This window comes from Coffea arabica, chromosome 4c, assembly GCF_036785885.1.
Source record: "Coffea arabica cultivar ET-39 chromosome 4c, Coffea Arabica ET-39 HiFi, whole genome shotgun sequence".
Lineage (NCBI taxonomy): Eukaryota > Viridiplantae > Streptophyta > Magnoliopsida > Gentianales > Rubiaceae > Coffea > Coffea arabica.
In genome coordinates, this window is record NC_092316.1 from 2,812,966 (window position 1) to 2,833,938 (window position 20,973).

General features: G+C 33.4%; 3 protein-coding genes across 3 annotated transcripts; all 3 read right to left on the reverse strand.

Annotated features, from left to right (window-relative positions):
• Positions 1 to 667: 667 nt before the first annotated feature.
• On the reverse strand, positions 668 to 2,251 carry LOC140005129 (probable 2-oxoglutarate-dependent dioxygenase AOP1). The gene is made up of 3 exons (XM_072045448.1): positions 1,801 to 2,251; positions 1,343 to 1,670; positions 668 to 1,114 (listed from the first exon to the last, which is right to left on the reverse strand). Exons 1-3 carry the CDS (start codon positions 2,178 to 2,180, stop codon positions 875 to 877), a joined length of 948 nt encoding a protein of 315 aa, XP_071901549.1. The 5' UTR covers positions 2,181 to 2,251; the 3' UTR covers positions 668 to 874.
• Positions 2,252 to 10,806: 8,555 nt separating this feature from the next.
• LOC140005131 (probable 2-oxoglutarate-dependent dioxygenase AOP1) lies at positions 10,807 to 12,546 on the reverse strand. Its single transcript, XM_072045453.1, has 3 exons — positions 12,061 to 12,546; positions 11,438 to 11,759; positions 10,807 to 11,215 (listed from the first exon to the last, which is right to left on the reverse strand). The coding sequence occupies exons 1-3, from the start codon at positions 12,432 to 12,434 to the stop codon at positions 10,922 to 10,924; spliced, it is 990 nt and encodes a 329-aa protein (XP_071901554.1). The 5' UTR covers positions 12,435 to 12,546; the 3' UTR covers positions 10,807 to 10,921.
• A 5,198-nt stretch (positions 12,547 to 17,744) lies between these two features.
• LOC140004568 (probable 2-oxoglutarate-dependent dioxygenase AOP1) lies at positions 17,745 to 19,555 on the reverse strand. The gene is made up of 3 exons (XM_072045454.1): positions 18,967 to 19,555; positions 18,470 to 18,791; positions 17,745 to 18,055 (listed from the first exon to the last, which is right to left on the reverse strand). The coding sequence occupies exons 1-3, from the start codon at positions 19,335 to 19,337 to the stop codon at positions 17,813 to 17,815; spliced, it is 936 nt and encodes a 311-aa protein (XP_071901555.1). The 5' UTR covers positions 19,338 to 19,555; the 3' UTR covers positions 17,745 to 17,812.
• Positions 19,556 to 20,973: the final 1,418 nt, after the last annotated feature.

Genomic DNA, 20,973 nt, shown 5'->3' on the forward strand with positions numbered 1-20,973 from the left:
GGCTGATAATTGTATCGTACTACTTGCATGCGTTGCAAAAGTTGAGCATGAATTTCAAGTTTGGCATGTATTCCGATAGCTGCAAAGTTATTATATTCCAATACCTTGATCACTTCAAGGTCGAAGATGTAATTAATCTCTAGTGCTATTTTCAATCTAACTAGGGAGGATTCAATTCTTCCAAAACATTCTTGGTTCCATTAATCCTCGGTTGGTGAAGTCAAGTTCTCCCAAAAAAAAAAAAAAGAAGCCTAAATATGAAAATGTTGATATGGACACTCGACCTGAAGGACCCCCTCGACAGCCACCGGCTAGGTTTGTTTATTTAATAATCTATCAATCAAAGGTTACTCTCATTTCTTTTATGTTTTTATGTTTTGTAATTGAGAATTTGATCATCTAAAAATTCAGACGAAGTGCCGTAGAATAATTTGAAGCTATATTTCTGGTATATTGATCAATATACAGATTTTCGAGACTTTTGCTAGGGACAACCTCAAAATATTCGGCATCAGAAATCTGTCATCTATCGTGATATTATTTGGTCTGACTTAATTGATGATACGTGAGAACAGGGGTGGAATTGGGACTAGAAATTTATTAGTTGGGTAAAGTAAACCCCTTTTTTAAAAAAAAAAAAAAAATTTATCAGAACAATACTCATGAGTAGCACTAGCAAGCTTGACATATTGCATTTCATATGCTGCACAGTCTTTCATACAAAACGATAAATATATGTGACAAGTTCCCACCAAAGAGCTTCAAAATCACAAATCACAACATAATTAAGGAGTAGTACTTTGTAGAAAAGGATCATCAGGAATTCTTGGCTGGTATATCCCTGATTGAAAAAACTAAGGTAGTGCATGATAGATCAAACACCACAGAAGGCCACGATTGGACGTTCCATTGTATATTTCCCTCCTCGTAGAAATTCAAGAAAGTCCAAGTGATTGAAGTCCTTGAACTGTAGCGGGTTCTTCTCGTCAATTAATTCTTCCGGAATTTTCACCTTCTCACGCATGAAGGAGAACAGTCCAATGGTGTATTTCTCTTCAGTTCCTCTTATGACTACTTTATGTAGTGGAGCATGCACTCTTCCATTGCTCCATGCCTAACAAGCCAATCTTATTAAACTTCACTAAAAGCTTTAAACAACAGTAAAAAAAAAAAAAAAAAAAACCATAAAAAGATTGTAGATTGTGGTATCAAGATTACAAATGGTTGATCTAACTGGATCGGATTTTACAATCCCTTCTTTGTTCGAGATTATGTTTTTCTCTTCACCTATTCATTCATTTATGTTTTCTGCGTCTATGACAGAAAGGAATAGGAGGGTGACCTGAAAAGGCTCTCCCGCTATGACCAGGAAGGTTGAAGGTGAAGTTGATGGCTCATAAGTGATCCATTCACCATGTTTCAGTTGTATTTCTAGTCCAGTCACTTGATTAGTATCAAGGATGGCCAAGAAGCCTTTGTCCACATGAGGATGAAGACCAATATTGATCTCATCAGTCTTGGGTGCTCGGTACTTTAAGAACCTCATGAGGTAGAAAGAAGATTTGATCAGAGGGTCCAAGTGCTTCTCCACACCATAACTTCCAAAAACCATTCTCATTACACCATGATCCAATTCCGATAGCAGCTTCGAGTATGAAAAAGCAGTTTCACTTGTAAAGAAAGCCAGAATATATGATAATTAGAAAACTTAGTTGGTTAAAAAAAAAAAAGAAAAAAAGGAAGAAGATTACTGAAGTTTAAAGATAAAAGAAAGAGAGAATATTTGAATGAAAATTCTACCAAAAACTTGAGTTTCCGGCTGGCCACATGAGGTTGGTGAATTCTTCGGTCGCTTTAAGAGTTGCCCCATTTTCGATACCGAAGTACTCAACCAGGGGCATGAAAGAAAAGTTTGTACCATAGCCAAAGCCAAGAATATTAGAAGTGTTTTGTACTTTGATTTCGGTTGGGAGTTGAAATAACTGTTTTGAAAGTTCGAACATTTTGTCATGCAACTCCTGAGAAAGTTTTTTGTATTTTACTAGGAAACACCCACAGGATTCAAGGGCTTGACGAACCAGGCCAGAAGTTGATAGCCAAGAAGTTGTACCGGGAGTCAAGTTTTCCTCGTTGAATTCTATGATAGGTAGCTTAGATTGGGCATCGGATTCGGAACCCATTGTGATTTTTCAAGAAGTAAATCTGGAAAGAGGGGAGAGAGGGGGGGGGGGCTGAGGATGGTTAAGGATTCTGAGCTATGAGTTGCTCATGTCTATGGGTATATATAGATACGGAATATGATTACATTTGTCTGGTAAAACGCCTGGGTACTTACCGACATTAAGCCTCCCTTTCATGCTTCACTCAGTTTTCTGATTCTTGGCTACGGAATCAGAACCAACAGATCCCAGGCGCTGATCCTGGGCTTATTCATCTCTTCTTTTATTTATTTATTTATTTATATATTTAGTTATTACTACCTTCTTACCGGGTGAATGCGGAATCAAAGACAACAATTGAACGCGGAGAATTACAACAATTTGAAAAATAAAGAACCTAGCAATTTAATGAAAATAAGAATAGTATGAAATACGAAAAGAAGAAGTGGGAACTTAAAAAGGGAAGAATTGGGAGAAAAAAAAAGCAAATAAATTAGATTTTATACTGATTGATAGGAAGAGAGTACTATTTTCTTCGAGTTAGGCATGCACGGGATATTATATTCATCTTTCCAATATAGCATTTGTATGCTATTGGATTTTGTTTTTCTTTGTTTAAGGTATATGGTAATGGGTTGATGCTAAATATCTTTCCTTTTTTAGTGGCAAGTCGAGCAGTGATACTAATAAAGTCGTGCACGTAAGGCACGAGTTGTATTTTCCTATTTAATATCACACAAAATGTTTTCAAAACTTGTGTTATCACACAAAAATGTTATCCCCACCCGTTGAGGGGGCTTTGCTAAAAAAAAAAAAAAAAAAAAACCCTTAAACCGAGGCTTCAAAATTGTCTTAATAATGCAATGATTCGAGATGATAAATGGATATTACAGAGTGTTCACTAGAATTTTACACATAAATGGATCTTATGCGGAAGTTTACTTTTGGATATAAATTGCTTGTCTCAGGACATATCGTTCGCAAGGGCGAGTCGATTTTGATACTAAAATCACCATTGGCTCCAACCCCAAATTATGTGAAAAACTGGAAAATTGTTCAGCTTACAAATGGCAAATATATGCGTATATTGAAGTTAAAAAGTGGAGGCCGACGAGGATTTGGTCTAGTTGTTAAAGTTGAATTTCATGATTTAAAAAATCTTGAGTTCTAATCCGGTCATCCCCCTTCCGCTTTTCACTTTTTAAATCTCATTCCTTTCTTACTACAAAAAAAAAACAAAAATAAATGAATTTGAAATGTGGAGACTAGATAACTTAGTTCAAATTTCATTTATACAAGAAGAAAAACATAGAAACCCCAATATGACGGCTGGGATGCATTTCTGGGACTAATTATTTCACTTTAGATACCACAAATAAACTTAATTGCTAGCTTCAATTTACATGTCACATTTGCTTTTTTAGCCCTTTAGAGAGTCCTCTCCATTTAAGTTCTATCAACTTAGAGTGCGTTTGATAAAATTAAAGTTTGAAATCTGAATCTATTAAGTTATTGAATTGTTAAATATTAAATCTAATACATTTGAGTGTTTATCATATTCAGTAATAAGTGAATAACTTATCACTTAATTTTGGGAGCAAGTTTTACTTAGAAATTCAGTGCTACTTAATTAATTCAAATATTCAATTTTTTGTTATCAACGGTCTGAATATATTAAGATCTGATTTCATTAACTTTAAGTGCTGAATTGGATTATCAAACAAGACCTTAAGCATGAGAAGAAGAATTGATTAGACTCCACAGTCCACAGTAGGCTTTAATACCACATTTTGACCGCTTGCCCTCTTTGTAGTAAAAGTCAATATACTTGTAGTGATTGAATGGCTAAAACTGCAGCGGGTGCTCATCATCAACTAGTTCTTCCGGTACTTGAACTATCAGGTCTCAGATAAATGTGAACAGGCCGAGAGAAATACCTTTCTGCATTAATTTCCGGACATTATAACCTGGTGGAGTGGAGGTTCACTCCTGCCATTAGTCCATGCCTAGCCCGACCACATCATAGATGTACGTGGTTAATCATGGATTACTAAAACTATTTAAAAACATTAGCACACACTTTGATAAGACCAATTTTGATGAATTTGTACCACTTTGTATGAAGATTGTGTGACTTACCTTGTTGAGTTCTCATAAGTTGGGTTCTGTGCAATTCAAATTGATTCGTGGACGTTTGATATCCATTTATATAACTTTGGTGTAATCGTGAATGTTATACCAATTTATTAGTTAATAAATTTAAATTTACATTCGAATTGTATGGATTTGGACTACAAGTTAGAAGAATTATATCAACTGGTTTACACCTGTGTTTTAAAACTCGGACCGGACCGATCGAACCGAGAATCGGTCAAGTGTTCGGTCCGAATCATGCTTAAAAATTGGGTAAGTAAAAATCGGGTCAAAAATCGGATTTGACCAGAAAAAACCAGATTTTTCCGGTTCAAACAGCATTTAAAAAAAATCTCAAACTTTTTCAATATTATGTTTTGACCCTTAGATTGTTAAAAATTATTAATGTACCTCAAATATTTCATACTTTATCAATATTTTCTTAAAGTTGGTATTATTTTTCAATTAAGTCCATAATTTTAATTCTAAACTTGTTAATGCTCATTAAATAATATAAATTGTCACTTGATTGTTCTAATTTCTTTGTATTTTCTTGTTAAATATATTTAAAACATCAAATATATATGAATATACATTTATTAATATGTACATGTTATTAGGTATTTTACATATAATATTTTAAATTTTAAATAATTTTTATTTATGACGTCATCCGGTTCAACCCCTATCGAACTCGGTTAAACCCATTGACCCCTAACCCCTGAGTTTGACCGAATCGATATCCGGTCCGATTTTGAAAACATAGGTTTACACTAGACAGAACTCAAGTTGTGAGCTCCGTTTCCCATTCTTAATATCGTGTTTTGAATTGAGGATTTCCTATAGAGTTGATACAAATATTATATTATTGAGCTACTTATTTTGCCATCAACTCCTAAACGTCCTATTTCAGCTAAAAATCTCTGTTGGAGCAACTTTCAAAAATGTATTGCACTCGAAACAACTTTAATTAGTGGGTTTAAATCACGTCAAATCATAATAATAATAAATACTCATCTTCTTAAGATTCTGTCGGCGTATAATTGAGGGGAATACATAAAAAGGTGGAGTGAAGTTGAATCCGTCTTTCTACTTGTATTTGAGACCTCTCTACTTCCAAAGTGCAACTTAACAGAAATTCATCATCAAACATCTTACCATGTCGGTAGCAGGAATTTTGACTATGATCGAAGTTATTCGGGAAGAATGTGCTGCGTTTGAACCCGCGAAGAGGATGATTATTCTACCTTCAACAGTTGCATTTCGACAAAGGAGTCCGGTGTCTGCTAGTATCGCAAATAGTAATTAATCCCTAACAGGATCTGATCCCAATCTTGTGGATGCACAAAAGCTGTCCAGTAAAAAATTGTTTCCGCAACCTGCATAAATCTGCTGTACAACGACTGAACCATGTGAATAGCTTTTGGTTTTGGCACTATGTCAGTAGGGCTTGCATGCGATTGGATATTCTTCACATTTAGATTGAGTTGGTTTCATTATTTCAAACCTTGTATAGTCCCATAAGGATAAAGTTTTAACGTTATATGGTTAAGAAAAGCTTCTAGTTAGCTGTGACAACAAAGATATTGCATGATATTGGGACTAAATTTGGTACACACACATGGATGGTTTAGTCAAATTACAAAACGACAGCTCCAGGGTTCATTTCTTCCAATTTCCTAAACCGTAAATTAATTACTAATGACTTCTCACGTATAAGTAGGTCTGACATACATGAATGTGCCATGAGCAATTCATTATGGATGAAAATATTTATCAGTTGGAAAGGAGAAGAACCAAGTCTGTTTAACTTTATAATGAAGTTACTCTTTTCTGTGTGCTTTATAGCTTTTCCTCTCCAGTGGAAATTCAATGGGCACCAGCACATCAATGAGTGCGTTTGGATTGAAAATTATTTAGGGAATTTTTTTTAAAAAAAATTTACTGTAATATTTTTTGTAATTTTGATTTATGTGCAATAAAAAGTTGGTTGAGAAATCGAAAAATTAATTAGAAAAATGTTTTGAGATTTTTAATTTTCTTTTCAAATGACTCTAATATTAAATCAAGGACAGGTATTACCTGCCAATATGTGACCAAGATTGCTATTAGACTGCGGACACGATGGCAAAGAGCGGATCTAACTTACATAATCAGATCATATATTAGTTCGCCAATATACATCACCGATGTCCCATCATATATATAAGACCATTCTCCGAAATATCAATAGCAAGCCCAATAATTGAGGTAGCTATTTTATATATTTTGTATCACTAAAGGAACAAGAACAGTAAACACATTATTTGAGTCATTATCTGAGAAGATTTTCTTGTTAGCCGACTTGACTCAGCATTTAAAACTCGTATAACACTTTGAACTATTGTTGCCTGTAACACTTCGAACAAAAGGAATATCCTCTTTTTCCCAACACAATGCGATTGGAATAATGTTACCAAGAGTTTGTTGTAAATAAAGGAGCATTTTAAAAGATCTTATCCCACATTGAAAAATGGAAGGGACTTCTCTTCACTTTATAATGCTTAGTCTTTTATTAGATTTGCGGTAATTAGTGTGGGCTTGCACGCATGAGAGGGAAGATAGATTGGACAGTTTTCAATAGAACTTAATGGATTTGAGTTTTACTTTTATCTCATCGGCCTTCCTACTAGCTTTCTTCTGCTACTAATATAGGAAAACATTTCAACCACCTAAAATAGTTTTTTAGAACAGTGCTATTAAACACGACTCAAACTTCATTTTATTAATTTTAGTAAACATTATTTTTGGCTATTTTTACAACAGAGTTTAGTCTTTTACAGTTTTTTGAGTTGTAGCACTTTGACAAATTTCAATAACTAGAGTTCTAATACCTAGAGAGAATGATGAGTATCTACCCAAATTCCAAAAACTATATACGTATTTTTTTCAATAAAGGAGGGATGTAATTTAAGTAGTGGAGAAGGAGAAGCAAAATTTTCATCTCAAAACCTCTAATTTCAGGAGCTTCAGTTCAAGTTATTAGACCAAGGACTCTTCTATCCAAATTCCAACACATGGTAATTCTATTGTTCTAACTACTTGTCCATGTAAGAGCTGTTCTTCAGGGTTATTGGCTATCAGTGCTTTGCTTGAAGTGAAACAAGTGTCACAGATTCGATCGAAGAGATTAAGAAAATAAACACAAAAACTAATACACGCCATGTAGTGGATCTGATTAATCACTCAGCTGATGGTGTTCGAAAATTAAACGTCTTGTTATGACTGGATTGGTAAATTGAAAGACCATGGTAGGGATCCCTTCAATCTGTCTTATTCCATTTGAAGCAAGTGCTTACGTTTCGATCATAGATTAATGTTTAAGTCAGCCTTATAGGTTACCATCATCTTGACCACCGAAACATATTCTAAAGCTCAAAGAACTTTCCTGAGAGTTTCTAATTGTATTGATCTTATTTTAAGATATCTTTAATTAATTTAAATAGTATTAGTTTGTGTCTTATTTTCTGTCATCCTCTCGTTGTTTTCTATCTTTCCATCAAAGTCCATCTCAGATATGGTCCATGTTTTGTGACCTAATATGGTCCTTCTGAGTTGATGAGCAAATTTAACCTCAAACACGATTTCAAAACTTGTATTCCTCACACATTTAAACTTTTCTGATAATTGTTCCTTGACCTTGTGATCTAATACGGTCTTCTCCTAAGGATTTCTTTTCCAAGACAACCAAAAATCTTTATTCTAGTTACTACTGATACATCGATCAATGCAGTATCTAGCATGGTCCCTTCAATTATAACTAAAACTCATAGGGGCTACTACGCGGGGTATGCTATGTGGGGCTTTCATATGATGCTTGGGACTTAATGTTTAGTTTTTCTCAGCTCAAAGACTATTATTGTTTTTGTTTTCCCTCAAAGACTATTGAGAATCCATTGTTAATCTCTTGTCAAAATCCAACTTGCAACCTAGCATTTTCGACTGTGGTCCTTTTGGAGACATAACGTTCATAATTGTTAAGATTTCTGGTAATTATCAAACTGTTTAACTTTTGCCTCATGCATGTAATTTCATCCAGTTACAAACCAATAATTTTATTTGTATTTGGCTAAAATGTTACCATACAAATTTATTTATTTGTCACTATTGATGACCTACGTTTCCTCCAACATGAATTAGTCTAACATGGTCCCCTTCAATGATAGCTAAAATCCATTGGGATATGTGTTCAACAGTCCTAGCTTGATGACGAGTTTGCCTCCCCACCAGAAGTTTTGAATGCTGAATGATAGATAATGGATTTAGTCACATCCAATTTGCTTATATTGTGCGGTCCCTTCACATATTAAGATTTTAGTACATTTTAGACATTTTCCCTTGACTTCAGAAGAACTGCATGTCAAATTTTATTTTGACATGAACATCATTCAATTTGAATCCAATCACTCTTATTTGTGGTTCCTTTTCACATACTCACTTGAAAGTTATCATTAGTGTCTTGTTTATGATTTTTGGTTACATCGAAATGTAACAATCCCCTATGGTCCCCCTTCAAATCGTGGAAGTGCCTAAAAAACTTCTAATTTTCGGCTATACAGGTTATCCTAATATTTTTAGTTGTAGTTTTGTCTTAATTTTCACCTCTTGAGGAACTATTTCTCCATATACTTTTAGAACTGATTTCTTGTTACATCTTGCTTGCAGTCTAAAATGGTCCCCTTCAATTATAATTAGTGTCCATAAGGATAACTATTATGGTATTTAGAATCCAATTGTGATTTTTTTTTTTTCATGTCGCTTTATTTGTCTAACACAGCTCTTTTTGTAAATGAATTATGGTTACATCCCGAAGCACTAACCAATACGGTCCCCTTCAATTATAACTAGTACATACATATATATATATACAGCAATCAATCGTATGATTTCTATCGTCATTTTTTTAATAAGAAAGAAGAAATTGGTAGCCGTCCAGAGATACGGCCTCCATGACAAATTAATAGTTCAGAAATTCCTACGTACACTAAATAAAGAATACGTATAGACTAGTTTCCCCTTATTAGTATTATATCTTTATTTTTGGTATATACATAGGCTATAGCAGGAAAAAGGATAGTAGTCGGGATTGCCTCCGTGACAAATTAATCCATTCTGAATGTTAAATGTCAAATAAAGTGAAAAAAAAAAAAAAAAAAAACTCCATCATTGACGTGCTAATCGAATTACCTCAAAAACATTATAGAATGTCAATGATGCCAGTGTATTCCGACATTTTTATACATGCAAAAAACAAATAAATTATTACAATATTTTGATTTTGTGTGTGTGTGTGTGTGTGTGTCAAATGCAATTTCTATGCTTAATCCTAGCTCCCAGCAAGATTTTGTGTTCAAAGAATTTTTTTGTAAATGTATGTCGTTGAACTTTAGTTTAATTGAAACGAATTTCATCGCAAGTAGTATCTTGTATCAGTAGACATGGTAGAGGACTTGTTTTTTCTGTTCGATTGACAACGCATCACAACGATAGGTTTGTTTGGATTGTGTTTTATTTGGAATATTTTTACTGTAGCACTTTTTGTGATGTGATGTGTGTGAGATAAAAAGGTAATTGGGAAGATAAAAAGGTGTGTTGGAAATTGTAATGATGATGTAAGCAGATAAAATTGGGGAAATAAAACACAATCCATAAATTTGACAGGTGAAATATTTTTCCAATATTGCTACCATATAATACATAAATTTGACAGGTGAAATATTTTTCCAACGATATTTTTCTTTCTAAACAAAAAAAAAAAAAAAAGAAGGAAGCAGAAGGCCAATTAATTACTTAGTTGAGGAGTAGCCAGGATTCAGTATATTCTGTTTGCTTTGGTGTTTTGTTTCGTACTTACATAGCTATGTAAAATTTGTGAAGGCATTTTCATGGACGTACGTAGTTTGTTATTCCTTCTTTTTATTTTATTTTTGTTATTCTCTTGACTAAGAAACCTGTATCACAATTAATTAAGCATGCTTTAATAATTATTCCGAACAATGCAACGGATCTTCTGTCCCACACTTTGTGCCATTCTCTGTCTCACTTTTTATTATATTGCTATTTTTTCTTCATAAATATCATGTTTTATTTTTTTTTTTGTTTCCTTAAGATCCAATAGCTATTAATTCAGTAATACACAAAATTTAACAAACTCAAAAAATCAACATGCATAAAAAATGAGATCTTTTATGCATTTTCTGCTGTATTTTTTAATTTTCTATTATATATTGCTTTTTTGAAACTGTTGTATTTATTTTTTACTGAATTAATAGCTATTGGATCTTAAGAGTTACCATATAATACATATGTGATGAAATAAAACTTTTCCAGGCGACCCAAATTTTTAGTCCATAGATTGATGTATAGTAGTACGAGTTCAAAAATCACATCAGGCACAAGCGTTCCCATCCTTCTTTCCTGATTCTTCATGTCATACGGAAATCTGTTACTGCAATCATCTTTTTATGATCATACATTAATCATAAATTTGGACTTGTAATATTAGAGGAAATACACGACAAATCAAATCAAGAAAACACTGCAGATGTGGTTACATCAACCAAGAACTCCTAGATCGATGTAGCGTTTATTTAGTACAGCAACTTAAAGGAAGTACCACGACAACATAGACTTCTGCAAACGCCACAGAAATCTTTGAGGATGTTTTGTGATCTCCGTCCTTGGTCAGTGGCATAAAAGTTGAGTAAATCTACATGGACGAATGGTTTAAACTGCAGCGGCTTTTCATCATCAACTAATTCTTCTGGTACTTGCACCATCTTGCTGAGGAATGAGAACAGGGCTATTGTGTGCCTTGTTTCTTTTCCATTTGCGTCCATGGTGACCTTATGGTTGGGAGAAAGCACCCCATCATTGCTCCAAGCCTAATCCCAGGCCAAAATATTAGAAATTAGTACACATTACCTCGAAGATGCATGCAAACCTTTCATGACCGACAAGATCAATGATACATGTTATTCAACATGCAATTTGTTTATTTATTTATTTATTTTTGTTGCCTTTCGGCCTTGTGGTCTAAATGCAACAGATTCAATATGGTCTCGTGCATATTCAAGGAATAATTAATTCCCAGAGATCTATCAAACCTGGCAGGCATCCCCGGCCATGACAACAAATGATCTGGGAGGGAAATCAACGGTAATCCACTCACCATCCCTTGTCCTTATTTCCAAGCCAGAAATGTGATTTTGATAAAGAATGGTCAAGAAGCTCTTATCGGTATGAGATGGAAATGCCATGGTGGTCTCATTCACTTCTGGGGCTCTGTATTTAAGAAACCGAAGAAGATATGTGCTCGATTCTACATGAGAATCGCTGTATTTCTCTACACCATAGCTTTCAAAAAGCATCTTTATTACCATTTCATCTAACTTCGCCACTGTCTTTGCAAATGAAAATGAACTTTCACTGAAAACAAAAATTATAATACAGAGAGAAAATAGGTAAGAGCAACCAAAAAGAACTAGAATCCAATGTAAAGAGAATCAAAGATCAAGCATATATAAATAATTTAAAAAGAAAAAAAAAGTTGCTTGGTATAATTTTTAGGTGTATGAGCTAGTGTAAAGTTAGAATACTGGCTGGCACATAGCGAGGTCCAAAAGAGTTCTAGCTCTGACTAGCTATGCGAGATGAGATACGTATAGACTGGCTCGGGATAAAATTGCACGAAAATAAATAATTCCATGAGAAGGAACAAAAAGTTTACCTGAAAGATTTATTTCCTTGAGGCCACATGAGATTGGTGAAGCTTTGTACTCCATCAAGAGTGGTGGCATAGTCAATCCCTAAGCCTTCATGGAGTGGAACGAAGGGAATTTGACCAACGTAGCCATGGTAAGGCTTTTCATTGGTATTTTGGACCTTAAGTTGGGTTGGGAGGTCAAATAAATCATCAGCTGCATGAAAGATGGCCTTGTCAAGTTCTTGGGAAATTTTGTCGTAAAGAGCTATAAAGCAGCCGTGGTTTTCAAGGGCATGCCGGATATCGTTGCATGCCAATGACCAACAGCTTGAACCCGGCTTCAGTTCTTTGTTTGTAAAGTCCACAACAAGAAGATTTGTTGGTGTTACGGAACCCATAGTCTTAATGTCTTGATTGATCAGAATTATTAATAGATTGTACAGAGGCAAGTTTGGCAAAGATTAGCGTTTCCCGGGCGGGTTCTTATAGAATTGGCCCGCAGGTTAATTGCAAATATATATGTGATAGTCATATTGCACTTCATTACTTATATGGAGAATTTGGTGTAGAATTATCTCTAGTTTAATGTTTTGATTTTCCTTGAGATCCTCTACCAACTGAATCAAATATTAGCAGTATGATTTTGCATGAGATTGGGACACGACAATATTCATAATTCATCTGACGTATTAATGGGACCTGAATGTTTTAGAGAACAAAAGAAAATTAGGTCGACCCAACTGATTGAGGATTCAATTACTCAGAAAGCTGAATTACAATTCTTTTACCAGTGAAGAATTTTGCATTAATTGTAGAATAGCATTGTACATGTGGAGGCCAATTGTGTATTTGTCCGCCTCAACAACGGGTGCTTGGAGGAGGGCCTCCCCATGATTCGAACCCTGGTCCTTTGGGGTAAGGGTCTTGGAGTTGAAGTCCTGGTATCACTTGGGCTACCGGCCTTTATTGTGGAGGCCAATTGTATATTTGTCCGCCTCAGCAACGGGTACTTTGAGGGGGGCCTCCCTAGGATTCGAACCCTAGTCCTTTGGGGTAAGGGTCTTGGGGTTGAAATCCTGATACCACTTGGGCTGCCTTTTTTGTGGAGGCCAATTGTGTATTTGTCCGCCTCAGCAACGGGTGCTTGGAGGGGGGCCTCCCCAGGATTCGAACCCTGATCCTTTGGGGTAAGGGTCTTGGGGTTGAAGTCCTGGTATCACTTGGGCTACCGGCCTTTATTGTGGAGGCCAATTGTATATTTGTCCGCCTCAGCAACGGGTGCTTTGAGGGGGGCCTCCCCAGGATTCGAACCCTAGTCCTTTGGGGTAAGGGTCTTGGGGTTGAAATCCTGATACCACTTGGGCTGCCTTTTTTGTGGAGGCCAATTGTGTATTTGTCCGCCTCAGCAACGGGTGCTTGGAGAGGGGCCTCCCCAGGATTCGAACCCTGGTCCTTTGGGATAAGGGTCTTGGGGTTGAAGTCTTGGTATCACTTGGGCTACCGGCCTTTATTGTGGAGGCCAATTGTATATTTGTCCGCCTCAGCAACGGGTGCTTTGAGGTGGGCCTCCCTAGGATTCGAACCCTAGTCCTTTGGGGTAAGGGTCTTGGGGTTGAAATCCTGATACCACTTGGGCTGCCTTTTTTGTGGAGGCCAATTGTGTATTTGTCCGCCTCAGCAACGGGTGCTTGGAGGGGGGCCTCCCTATGATTCGAACCCTGGTCCTTTGGGGTAAGGGTCTTGGGGTTGAAGTTCTGGTACCACTTGAGCTCAAGTGGTACCAGAACTTCAACCCCAAGACCCTTACCCCAAAAGCTCAAGTGGTACCAGGACTTCAACCCCAAGACCCTTACCCCAAAGGACCAGTAGCTCAAGTGGTACCAGGACTTCAACCCCAAGACCCTTACCCCAAAGGACCAGGGTTCGAATCCTAGGGAGGCCCCCCTCCAAGCACCCGTTGCTGAGGCGGACAAATACACAATTGGCCTCCACAGTACAGAACGAGAGAAAGGCGTTCTTTATTATTACTACTATAACCATGGATCCGTTTGGATTAGCTGTTTTTGGGGTTGTTTTTCAAAAATAATACTGTAGCATTTAGTTTTTGAAATACAAGTCCGTTTGGATTAGTTGTTTTTGGGGTTGTTTTTCAAAAATTATATGAAAAACTTTTACTGTAGATGTTTTTTGGATTATTTTTAGAGGTATTTTTAAAACATATTTTTGAGTATTTTATAATTTATAATTTATATATTTTTATATTTATATACATTTATGCATTTATAATACATTTATAAATATTTATAAATAAATATATTTATATATTTATATAAAAATATATTAATATATTATAAATGTATTATATTATACATAATACATAATATAAATATATTTATAAATGTATATTATTATAAATGTATAAATTATAAATGAATATTATATAAATGTAAAAATTAAAAATTAAAAATTAAAAATTTTATATTTTATATAAATATATATTTATGCATTTATAATACATTTATAAATATTTATAAATAAATATATTTATATATTTATATAAAAATATATAAATGTATTATATTATATGTAATACATAATATAAATATATTTAGAAATGTATAAGTGTATATAATTATAAATATATAAATTATAAATGAATATTATATAAATGTATAAATTAATATATCATAAATATATATTAATATTATGTATAAATGTATTAATATAATTAATATAAATATATAAATGTATTAATATTATGTATAAATGTAAAATTAATACTATGTATATTAATATAAATGTATCAATGTATTATATTATATATAATACATAATATAAATGTAAATTATAAATATACATAAATATATATATTATGTATAAATGTATAATCTATATAATATATATTATATTATATTATATATAATTTTATAATATATATATTTTGTATAAATATATTATAAATATATAAAAATATATATTAAATAAATAAATTATATATATTATGAATAAATAAATTATATATAATATGAATAAATAAATATATAAATACATTATATATAAATATTTAATATATATAATATACATTAATATTAATTATAAATATTTGAATATTAATAAATATGGTGTTTATATAATATTTCAATTTGTAATATTTATTGTATATTTCATTATATAAATATTTATATAATATATAAATATATAATATAAAATTTTGCAATTTGTATAATATACATAATATTGTATATATATAATATAATATACATAATATACATTTATACATTATTACATATTATGTATATTATATATTATACATAACTTTATTATACATTATTATACACAATAATGTACATAATAATGAAAGTACATTAATAATGTATATATTATAATATAATGTACATAATATATTATGTATAAATATTTATACATTTATGTATATAATATTACATACTATGTATATTATAGTATATTATGTATAATATTAATGTATGTAAATATTTATATAATATATAATATATAACATATATAACATATAAATATATAATTTTCAATTTGTATATTTCAATTTACATATTCAATTTACATATTTCAATTTATATATTTCAATTTATATTATATTAATATAAATTGAAATATACATATTAAATTTGTATATTTGGAGTTGTTTTTGATATAATGTTTGGATATGGGTGTTTTTGGAATTGTTTTTGAAATACACATTTACTGTAGCATTTGGAATGTGAAAAACAGTTTTTCAAAAACAGGTGCAAAAACAAGGAATCCAAACGAACCCCATGTTTTTTCACAAGAGAGGTGCATCTTAGTTTTGAGTGATAAGAGAAAATTTTAGAAGAGTGATAAGAGAAAATTTTAGAAGAGTGAAAAATGAAATCTTTTGTTTCAAAAGAAATATGAAATCTTTTAACTATATATCTGTTTCCTTTGGTCAAGAGTGAAAATCATATTTGGCAATCCAATGTTAGAAAGAGGGAGGCTCAAACAAAGGAAGCCCTCAAACAACGGACCAGAAGGTTACCAAATGTAACAGCGACTTTTGTTCTTGCACAAGGCAGGAAAAGAGCAAAACTTTGATAAACGAAAAAGATAGCCAGTCATTAATCGTACAAAATATGCTGGCAATGGGTACATTGGGAAAAATCCGCCTCTAATATGTTGTTTGTTAAGCTATTAAATAAACAATTACATGTCGATCATTTGGATCATAACTTTTTTTTGGGCACCTTATATCTTATATTTTAGTTTATTTATTATTTTTTTTTTTTTTTGGAGTATGTGAGGAGATAAGATGAGAGATTAGGAACTACATTTATGACTGGGAATGAAAAGGGGGTAATTAATTAGACAGTGACTCCATTGTGGTCCTGAAGAAATATTTGACGGGGGAAAGTTTTTTATGTTAAATATTCTTGTCGGGGTCTCAAAAGCTACTACATTAACTAAGGTCAATGTGAGAATAAAACGCAAGCTATTTCCTTGTCAAATGACCTATTAGCAGATAACTGCTGTATAAAAGCACATCATCCACACATTTATAACAGATAGTAATACATAGGATCGTCAATAATACCAGCCATTTTTTTCCTTTGAAACCACATTAATCTACAAATAAGCATATATATATATATATATATATATGGAATTCTATTCCTGCATTTATGCCACGAAACACAGAAAATAAGGCTTCCTGCATATTTAGATTCCAAAGCTTGCTCCTTAAAAGAAGATGAAAATTATGAGGAGGTAAACATGTACGTATGGCAATCTTCTTTTTCTCTCAATTAGTTTGAAGAGAGATTTTATGTATATGGTCATAGTACTGGATCTCCCCATTAAAAAATGGAGAAAAAGCACCCCTATCACATTACCTCGAAGCATGTAAATTACCGCATGATCTTAATTCTTTTGAATCATCTAACCACTACTGCACATTTTATGGCACTAGTTTCTAATATGAAATCTTTTACTAAGTGGTTTTAGCCATTCAGAGAATATCTTAAGATGTTTAATCATGTACATATAATTCAGAGATCCCAATCAAAAGATAGACACCGTAAAATAAAACACTTGAGTAGTTTCCGTTACATTGAGAAAACAAGTTCCAAGAAGGTTGCTTGCTCATGGATATGTGGTCAACGAAGCCTATCTGTGCCCGACGCTGGTGTAAGGACAACATACCTTCTCTCTAAAATAGAAGAGCAATTTGGTAACGTGCGGTAGGTGTCGGCTGAATGATGAATGAATGGTGGCAAATTCAAAGATAACTTAGAGAAGTTAGAAGCCGACGAAGAAGGATTGTGATAATTTATAACGTTGAGGTGGCAAAATTCGTTGCCTAGCTCCTACATCAGTTAGGATCAACAGATCAAAATTTAACTTTTTAATTGAAACTAAGAGTTGAGGAATTATGTCCTTAATTTCCTCCTGAGCTCATCAACCCAAAGAATGATGTTGTTTTAGCTTGAGCACTGCGGATTAACGTCTCGAAGATTTAGCACTGCTACAACGCACTGTTGATGCAAGTTCGTAGCAGGTGATGGAACTTTACTTTACTGAAAAAGTTCAAAGTTAAATTCTTAATTTTATACAATAATTAATTAATTGTAATCAGTCTTATTTGAATTACTCAGATTCTAACAAATTAAAATCCCACAATTTTCACTGAAAAGAAGAAACTGAACAATAAGACAAGATGCAAGCCAACAACCACGATTTATTTCACAGTGCTAGACACAGATATCAAGTCACATTAACAAATGTCTCAAACACCACAGTAAGTTTTGAGGGCACACTCAAGCCTCCTGTTCTCCTCCTTGCTGAAAAAGCTGAGATATTCCAGGTGGTCAAATGGCTTGAATTGTAAGGGATGTTCATCATCGACCAGCTCTTCTGGTGTTTGTACAGTGCCATCCATGAATGAGAATTGTGCGATTGAATATCTTGGTCCCTTCCCTTCCATAATCACTTGATGATGAGGAGATTTAATTCTGTTGTTGCTCCATGCCTAGTTGTCCGCGCAAAATAGTCATACTAAAGAATTTCAATCCAATAAAAAATGGCAAAACAAACCTTGGAAAGCGATCAAGAAACAAAAATTCATAGCATGATAATTCTCTCTTCTTCTTCTTCTTTTTTTTTTAAAAAAAAAATTTCCTTAACCTTACGATCTCTTATATAATGTTATCTTTCTTTCTTTGCCTTTTCTTGTCCGGATCTTTTGGGTTCCAAAGGGTAGGTTAAAATCATCACAAAATGTGGAATATCGGGTTCTATGGCTGAAATCGGTAATCTCTGAGATATATACTAGAGTGGGAAACTAGCCATAGATTTAATTTAATTAACCGTCCAGTTACATGAAGTTTTTCCATTCCAGTCAGGACATGCAGTGAAAGGGTAGCAGTGGCAGATGATTACTTACCATGATTGCATCACCAGCCATGACTACAACACTTGAACGTGAGAGATCAACACTGAAATACTCACCATCCTTGGCTTTTATCTCCAAACCATTAACTTGGTTTTGATGAATGGTTGACATAAAGCTCTTATCCGTATGTGAGACAAATCCCAATTTGGTCTCATTTTCTTTGGCTTCTCTATATTTCATCACTCGACTCAGATAGCCAACTGATTGCAGGTGGTTGTCATAATACTTTTCCACGCCATAGCTTTCAAATATCATTCTTAAGACAATTTCTTCCAACTCTGCTGCCAATTTTGTGTAAGCAAGCAGCTTCTCACTGATTTTTTTTTTTTTTTATAAAAAAAAAACCCATAATAATAATGGAGACCAAATAACTCAAAAAGTAAATGAACATGTACTGATAATCATAATCTGTAAATATATGCAGGTTGAGAACTAATCTTGAAAAAATTGTGAGGAAAATAAAAATAAAAAAATATATTGAATCGTACCTGAAGCCCTCATTTCCATTTGGCCACATGGCATAAGTGAAAGCTTGCATTCCTTCACTTGTATTGGCGTCATCAATTCCCATGCTTTCATAAAGAGGAACAACTGGGATTTGACCCACGTAGCCATGCATAGGTTTGCTGGATTTGTTCTGCATTTTGATTTGACTGGGGAGATCAAACAGCTCCTCTAATGCACCGAAAACTGCATCTTGGAGTTGTGGGATTTTTTCATACGAGGCCACAAAGCAGCCGTATTCTTCGAGGGCGGACATGACTTCTCTGCGTATCTTATTCCATGCTGTTGTCCCTGGTTTGAGGTCTTCCTTAGAAAAATCAATGGTGGGAAGTTTGTGCAGCGTCAGAGAACCCATTGGATTCAGTATTCTCAGATGATTATTTAGGACTGAGATGAGACTGAGTTGCCTTTGTTCGTGTTCTTATAGAGTTACAGGTACCAAGAATTTATTCCAAGCCGTAGTAGGTTTAGCTAGAAGGTGACGGATTCCGTCTCATAACATGACAATGTGTGAATGATTGATTTCCGTCACCATAAGCAGAATCTGAGGAATTATTGCGTTGATTAGGCATTAATGTTTCCACATAATATAAAAATGAACAGGATAACTTAAATCTTTGCACTCGCGTTTATATCCATCTATATATAGGATTTGTTTGGTTGGAAGTAAAATGTTTTCCTTGGGAAAATATTTTCCGTGGAAGTAATTTTTCATGAAAATCATTTCCCTTTCAGCATTTTCAGGTGCTTGGTTAGTTTATTGAAAATATTTTCTTACTTCATTTTTCTGGTGTTTGTTTAACTTTTGAAATATTTTCACTTTTATCTCTATCTTTACTTTCTACACATTATAACTACATACTTCTTCCCATGCAAAATAAGAAAATTTATCTCATTGTTTAATTTTAAAAATCTTGGAGAAATGTATATATGAATAAAAAATATCTCCTTAAGCAATAAACAAATTGCTGGTCATTTAGTGTCAAATATCAATCACATGCAATGCTTATTGTGACATATATCTTGCACTCTCACTGCTGGAAGTTTTTCTAGAAAAGAATGTCCTTATTATACATAATTAATTTCTAGCATAGGATGAGCAGGATGAGGTTTTTTTTTTTATTTTGAATATACTAGGGGGAGGGTTGGGTTGAGTTGGGTGGTACGGGGGAGGGAGTGTAAGAAAGAGGTCTTGGGTTCGAGTTCTCCTGTTTACACTAAAAAAAAAAAAAAAAAAAGAACATACTACAAGATGTTTTCAATAAGTTTGGAACATACTACAGGAGGGATGCATGCATTTCGAAAAACAACTTTCAGTAAGTTTGGAAGGAAAATTGTTTTCCATAAGATGAGTGAAAATATTTTACATAGGAAAATGTTTTCATTAACTTTTGTGCAACCAAACACGGGAAATTAGGAAAATATTTTCCTGAAAAGCATTTTCACCCGAAACAAAAGGACCCATAAGGACAAACATTTTCCAGGAAAAATATGCACTGTGAATCCTTCATGTTTATTCAAATTTTATTTTTCACCATCAAGTTTTATTTGCACCGCGGACAGACACTTTCCAGGAAAAATTGCACGCTTAATCCTTCATGCTTATTCAAATCATATTTTGGTTATAATAATGATTTTTTTTTTTCTGATAACACAACTAGGAGACTAAAATGATAGGAGGACGAATGATAACACTATTACAAAATAATCACCAAGTATAATACTATTGTATAATTATCTAAAATTCACACATAACGAGAGTTGAATCAAAATCTTCTAATTCTTGGGGTCTTGAAAGTTGACTACTAAACTAAACCAAGGTATGGTCGTAAACATTCTTAAATATCGACAATCTTTTTTTATAAAGAGCATTAAATAACGTCAATTACATAGCTCTAGTTTCTTTTAGTGCTAATCAAATTGCAGTAAGGACTTACGAAAATAGTATATATGTGCTCATTTAGAAGTAAAGCATGTCACTAACACGCGCA

Excerpts from the sequence above, each read along its gene's own strand:
- LOC140005131 (XM_072045453.1), bottom strand. The coding sequence starts at position 12,434 with ATGGGTTCCGTAACACCAACAAATCTTCTTGTTGTGGACTTTACAAAC. Across the intron at positions 11,760-12,060 it reads CAAGGAAATAAATCTTTCAG|TGAAAGTTCATTTTCATTTG; the intron begins GTAAACTTTTTG and ends TTTTGTTTTCAG. Across the intron at positions 11,216-11,437 it reads TGGCCGGGGATGCCTGCCAG|GCTTGGAGCAATGATGGGGT; the intron begins GTTTGATAGATC and ends GCCTGGGATTAG.
- LOC140005129 (XM_072045448.1), bottom strand. The coding sequence starts at position 2,180 with ATGGGTTCCGAATCCGATGCCCAATCTAAGCTACCTATCATAGAATTC. Across the intron at positions 1,671-1,800 it reads GCCGGAAACTCAAGTTTTTG|TGAAACTGCTTTTTCATACT; the intron begins GTAGAATTTTCA and ends TTTCTTTACAAG. Across the intron at positions 1,115-1,342 it reads TAGCGGGAGAGCCTTTTCAG|GCATGGAGCAATGGAAGAGT; the intron begins GTCACCCTCCTA and ends TTGGCTTGTTAG.
- LOC140004568 (XM_072045454.1), bottom strand. The coding sequence starts at position 19,337 with ATGGGTTCTCTGACGCTGCACAAACTTCCCACCATTGATTTTTCTAAG. Across the intron at positions 18,792-18,966 it reads AATGGAAATGAGGGCTTCAG|TGAGAAGCTGCTTGCTTACA; the intron begins GTACGATTCAAT and ends AAAAAAAATCAG. Across the intron at positions 18,056-18,469 it reads TGGCTGGTGATGCAATCATG|GCATGGAGCAACAACAGAAT; the intron begins GTAAGTAATCAT and ends GCGGACAACTAG.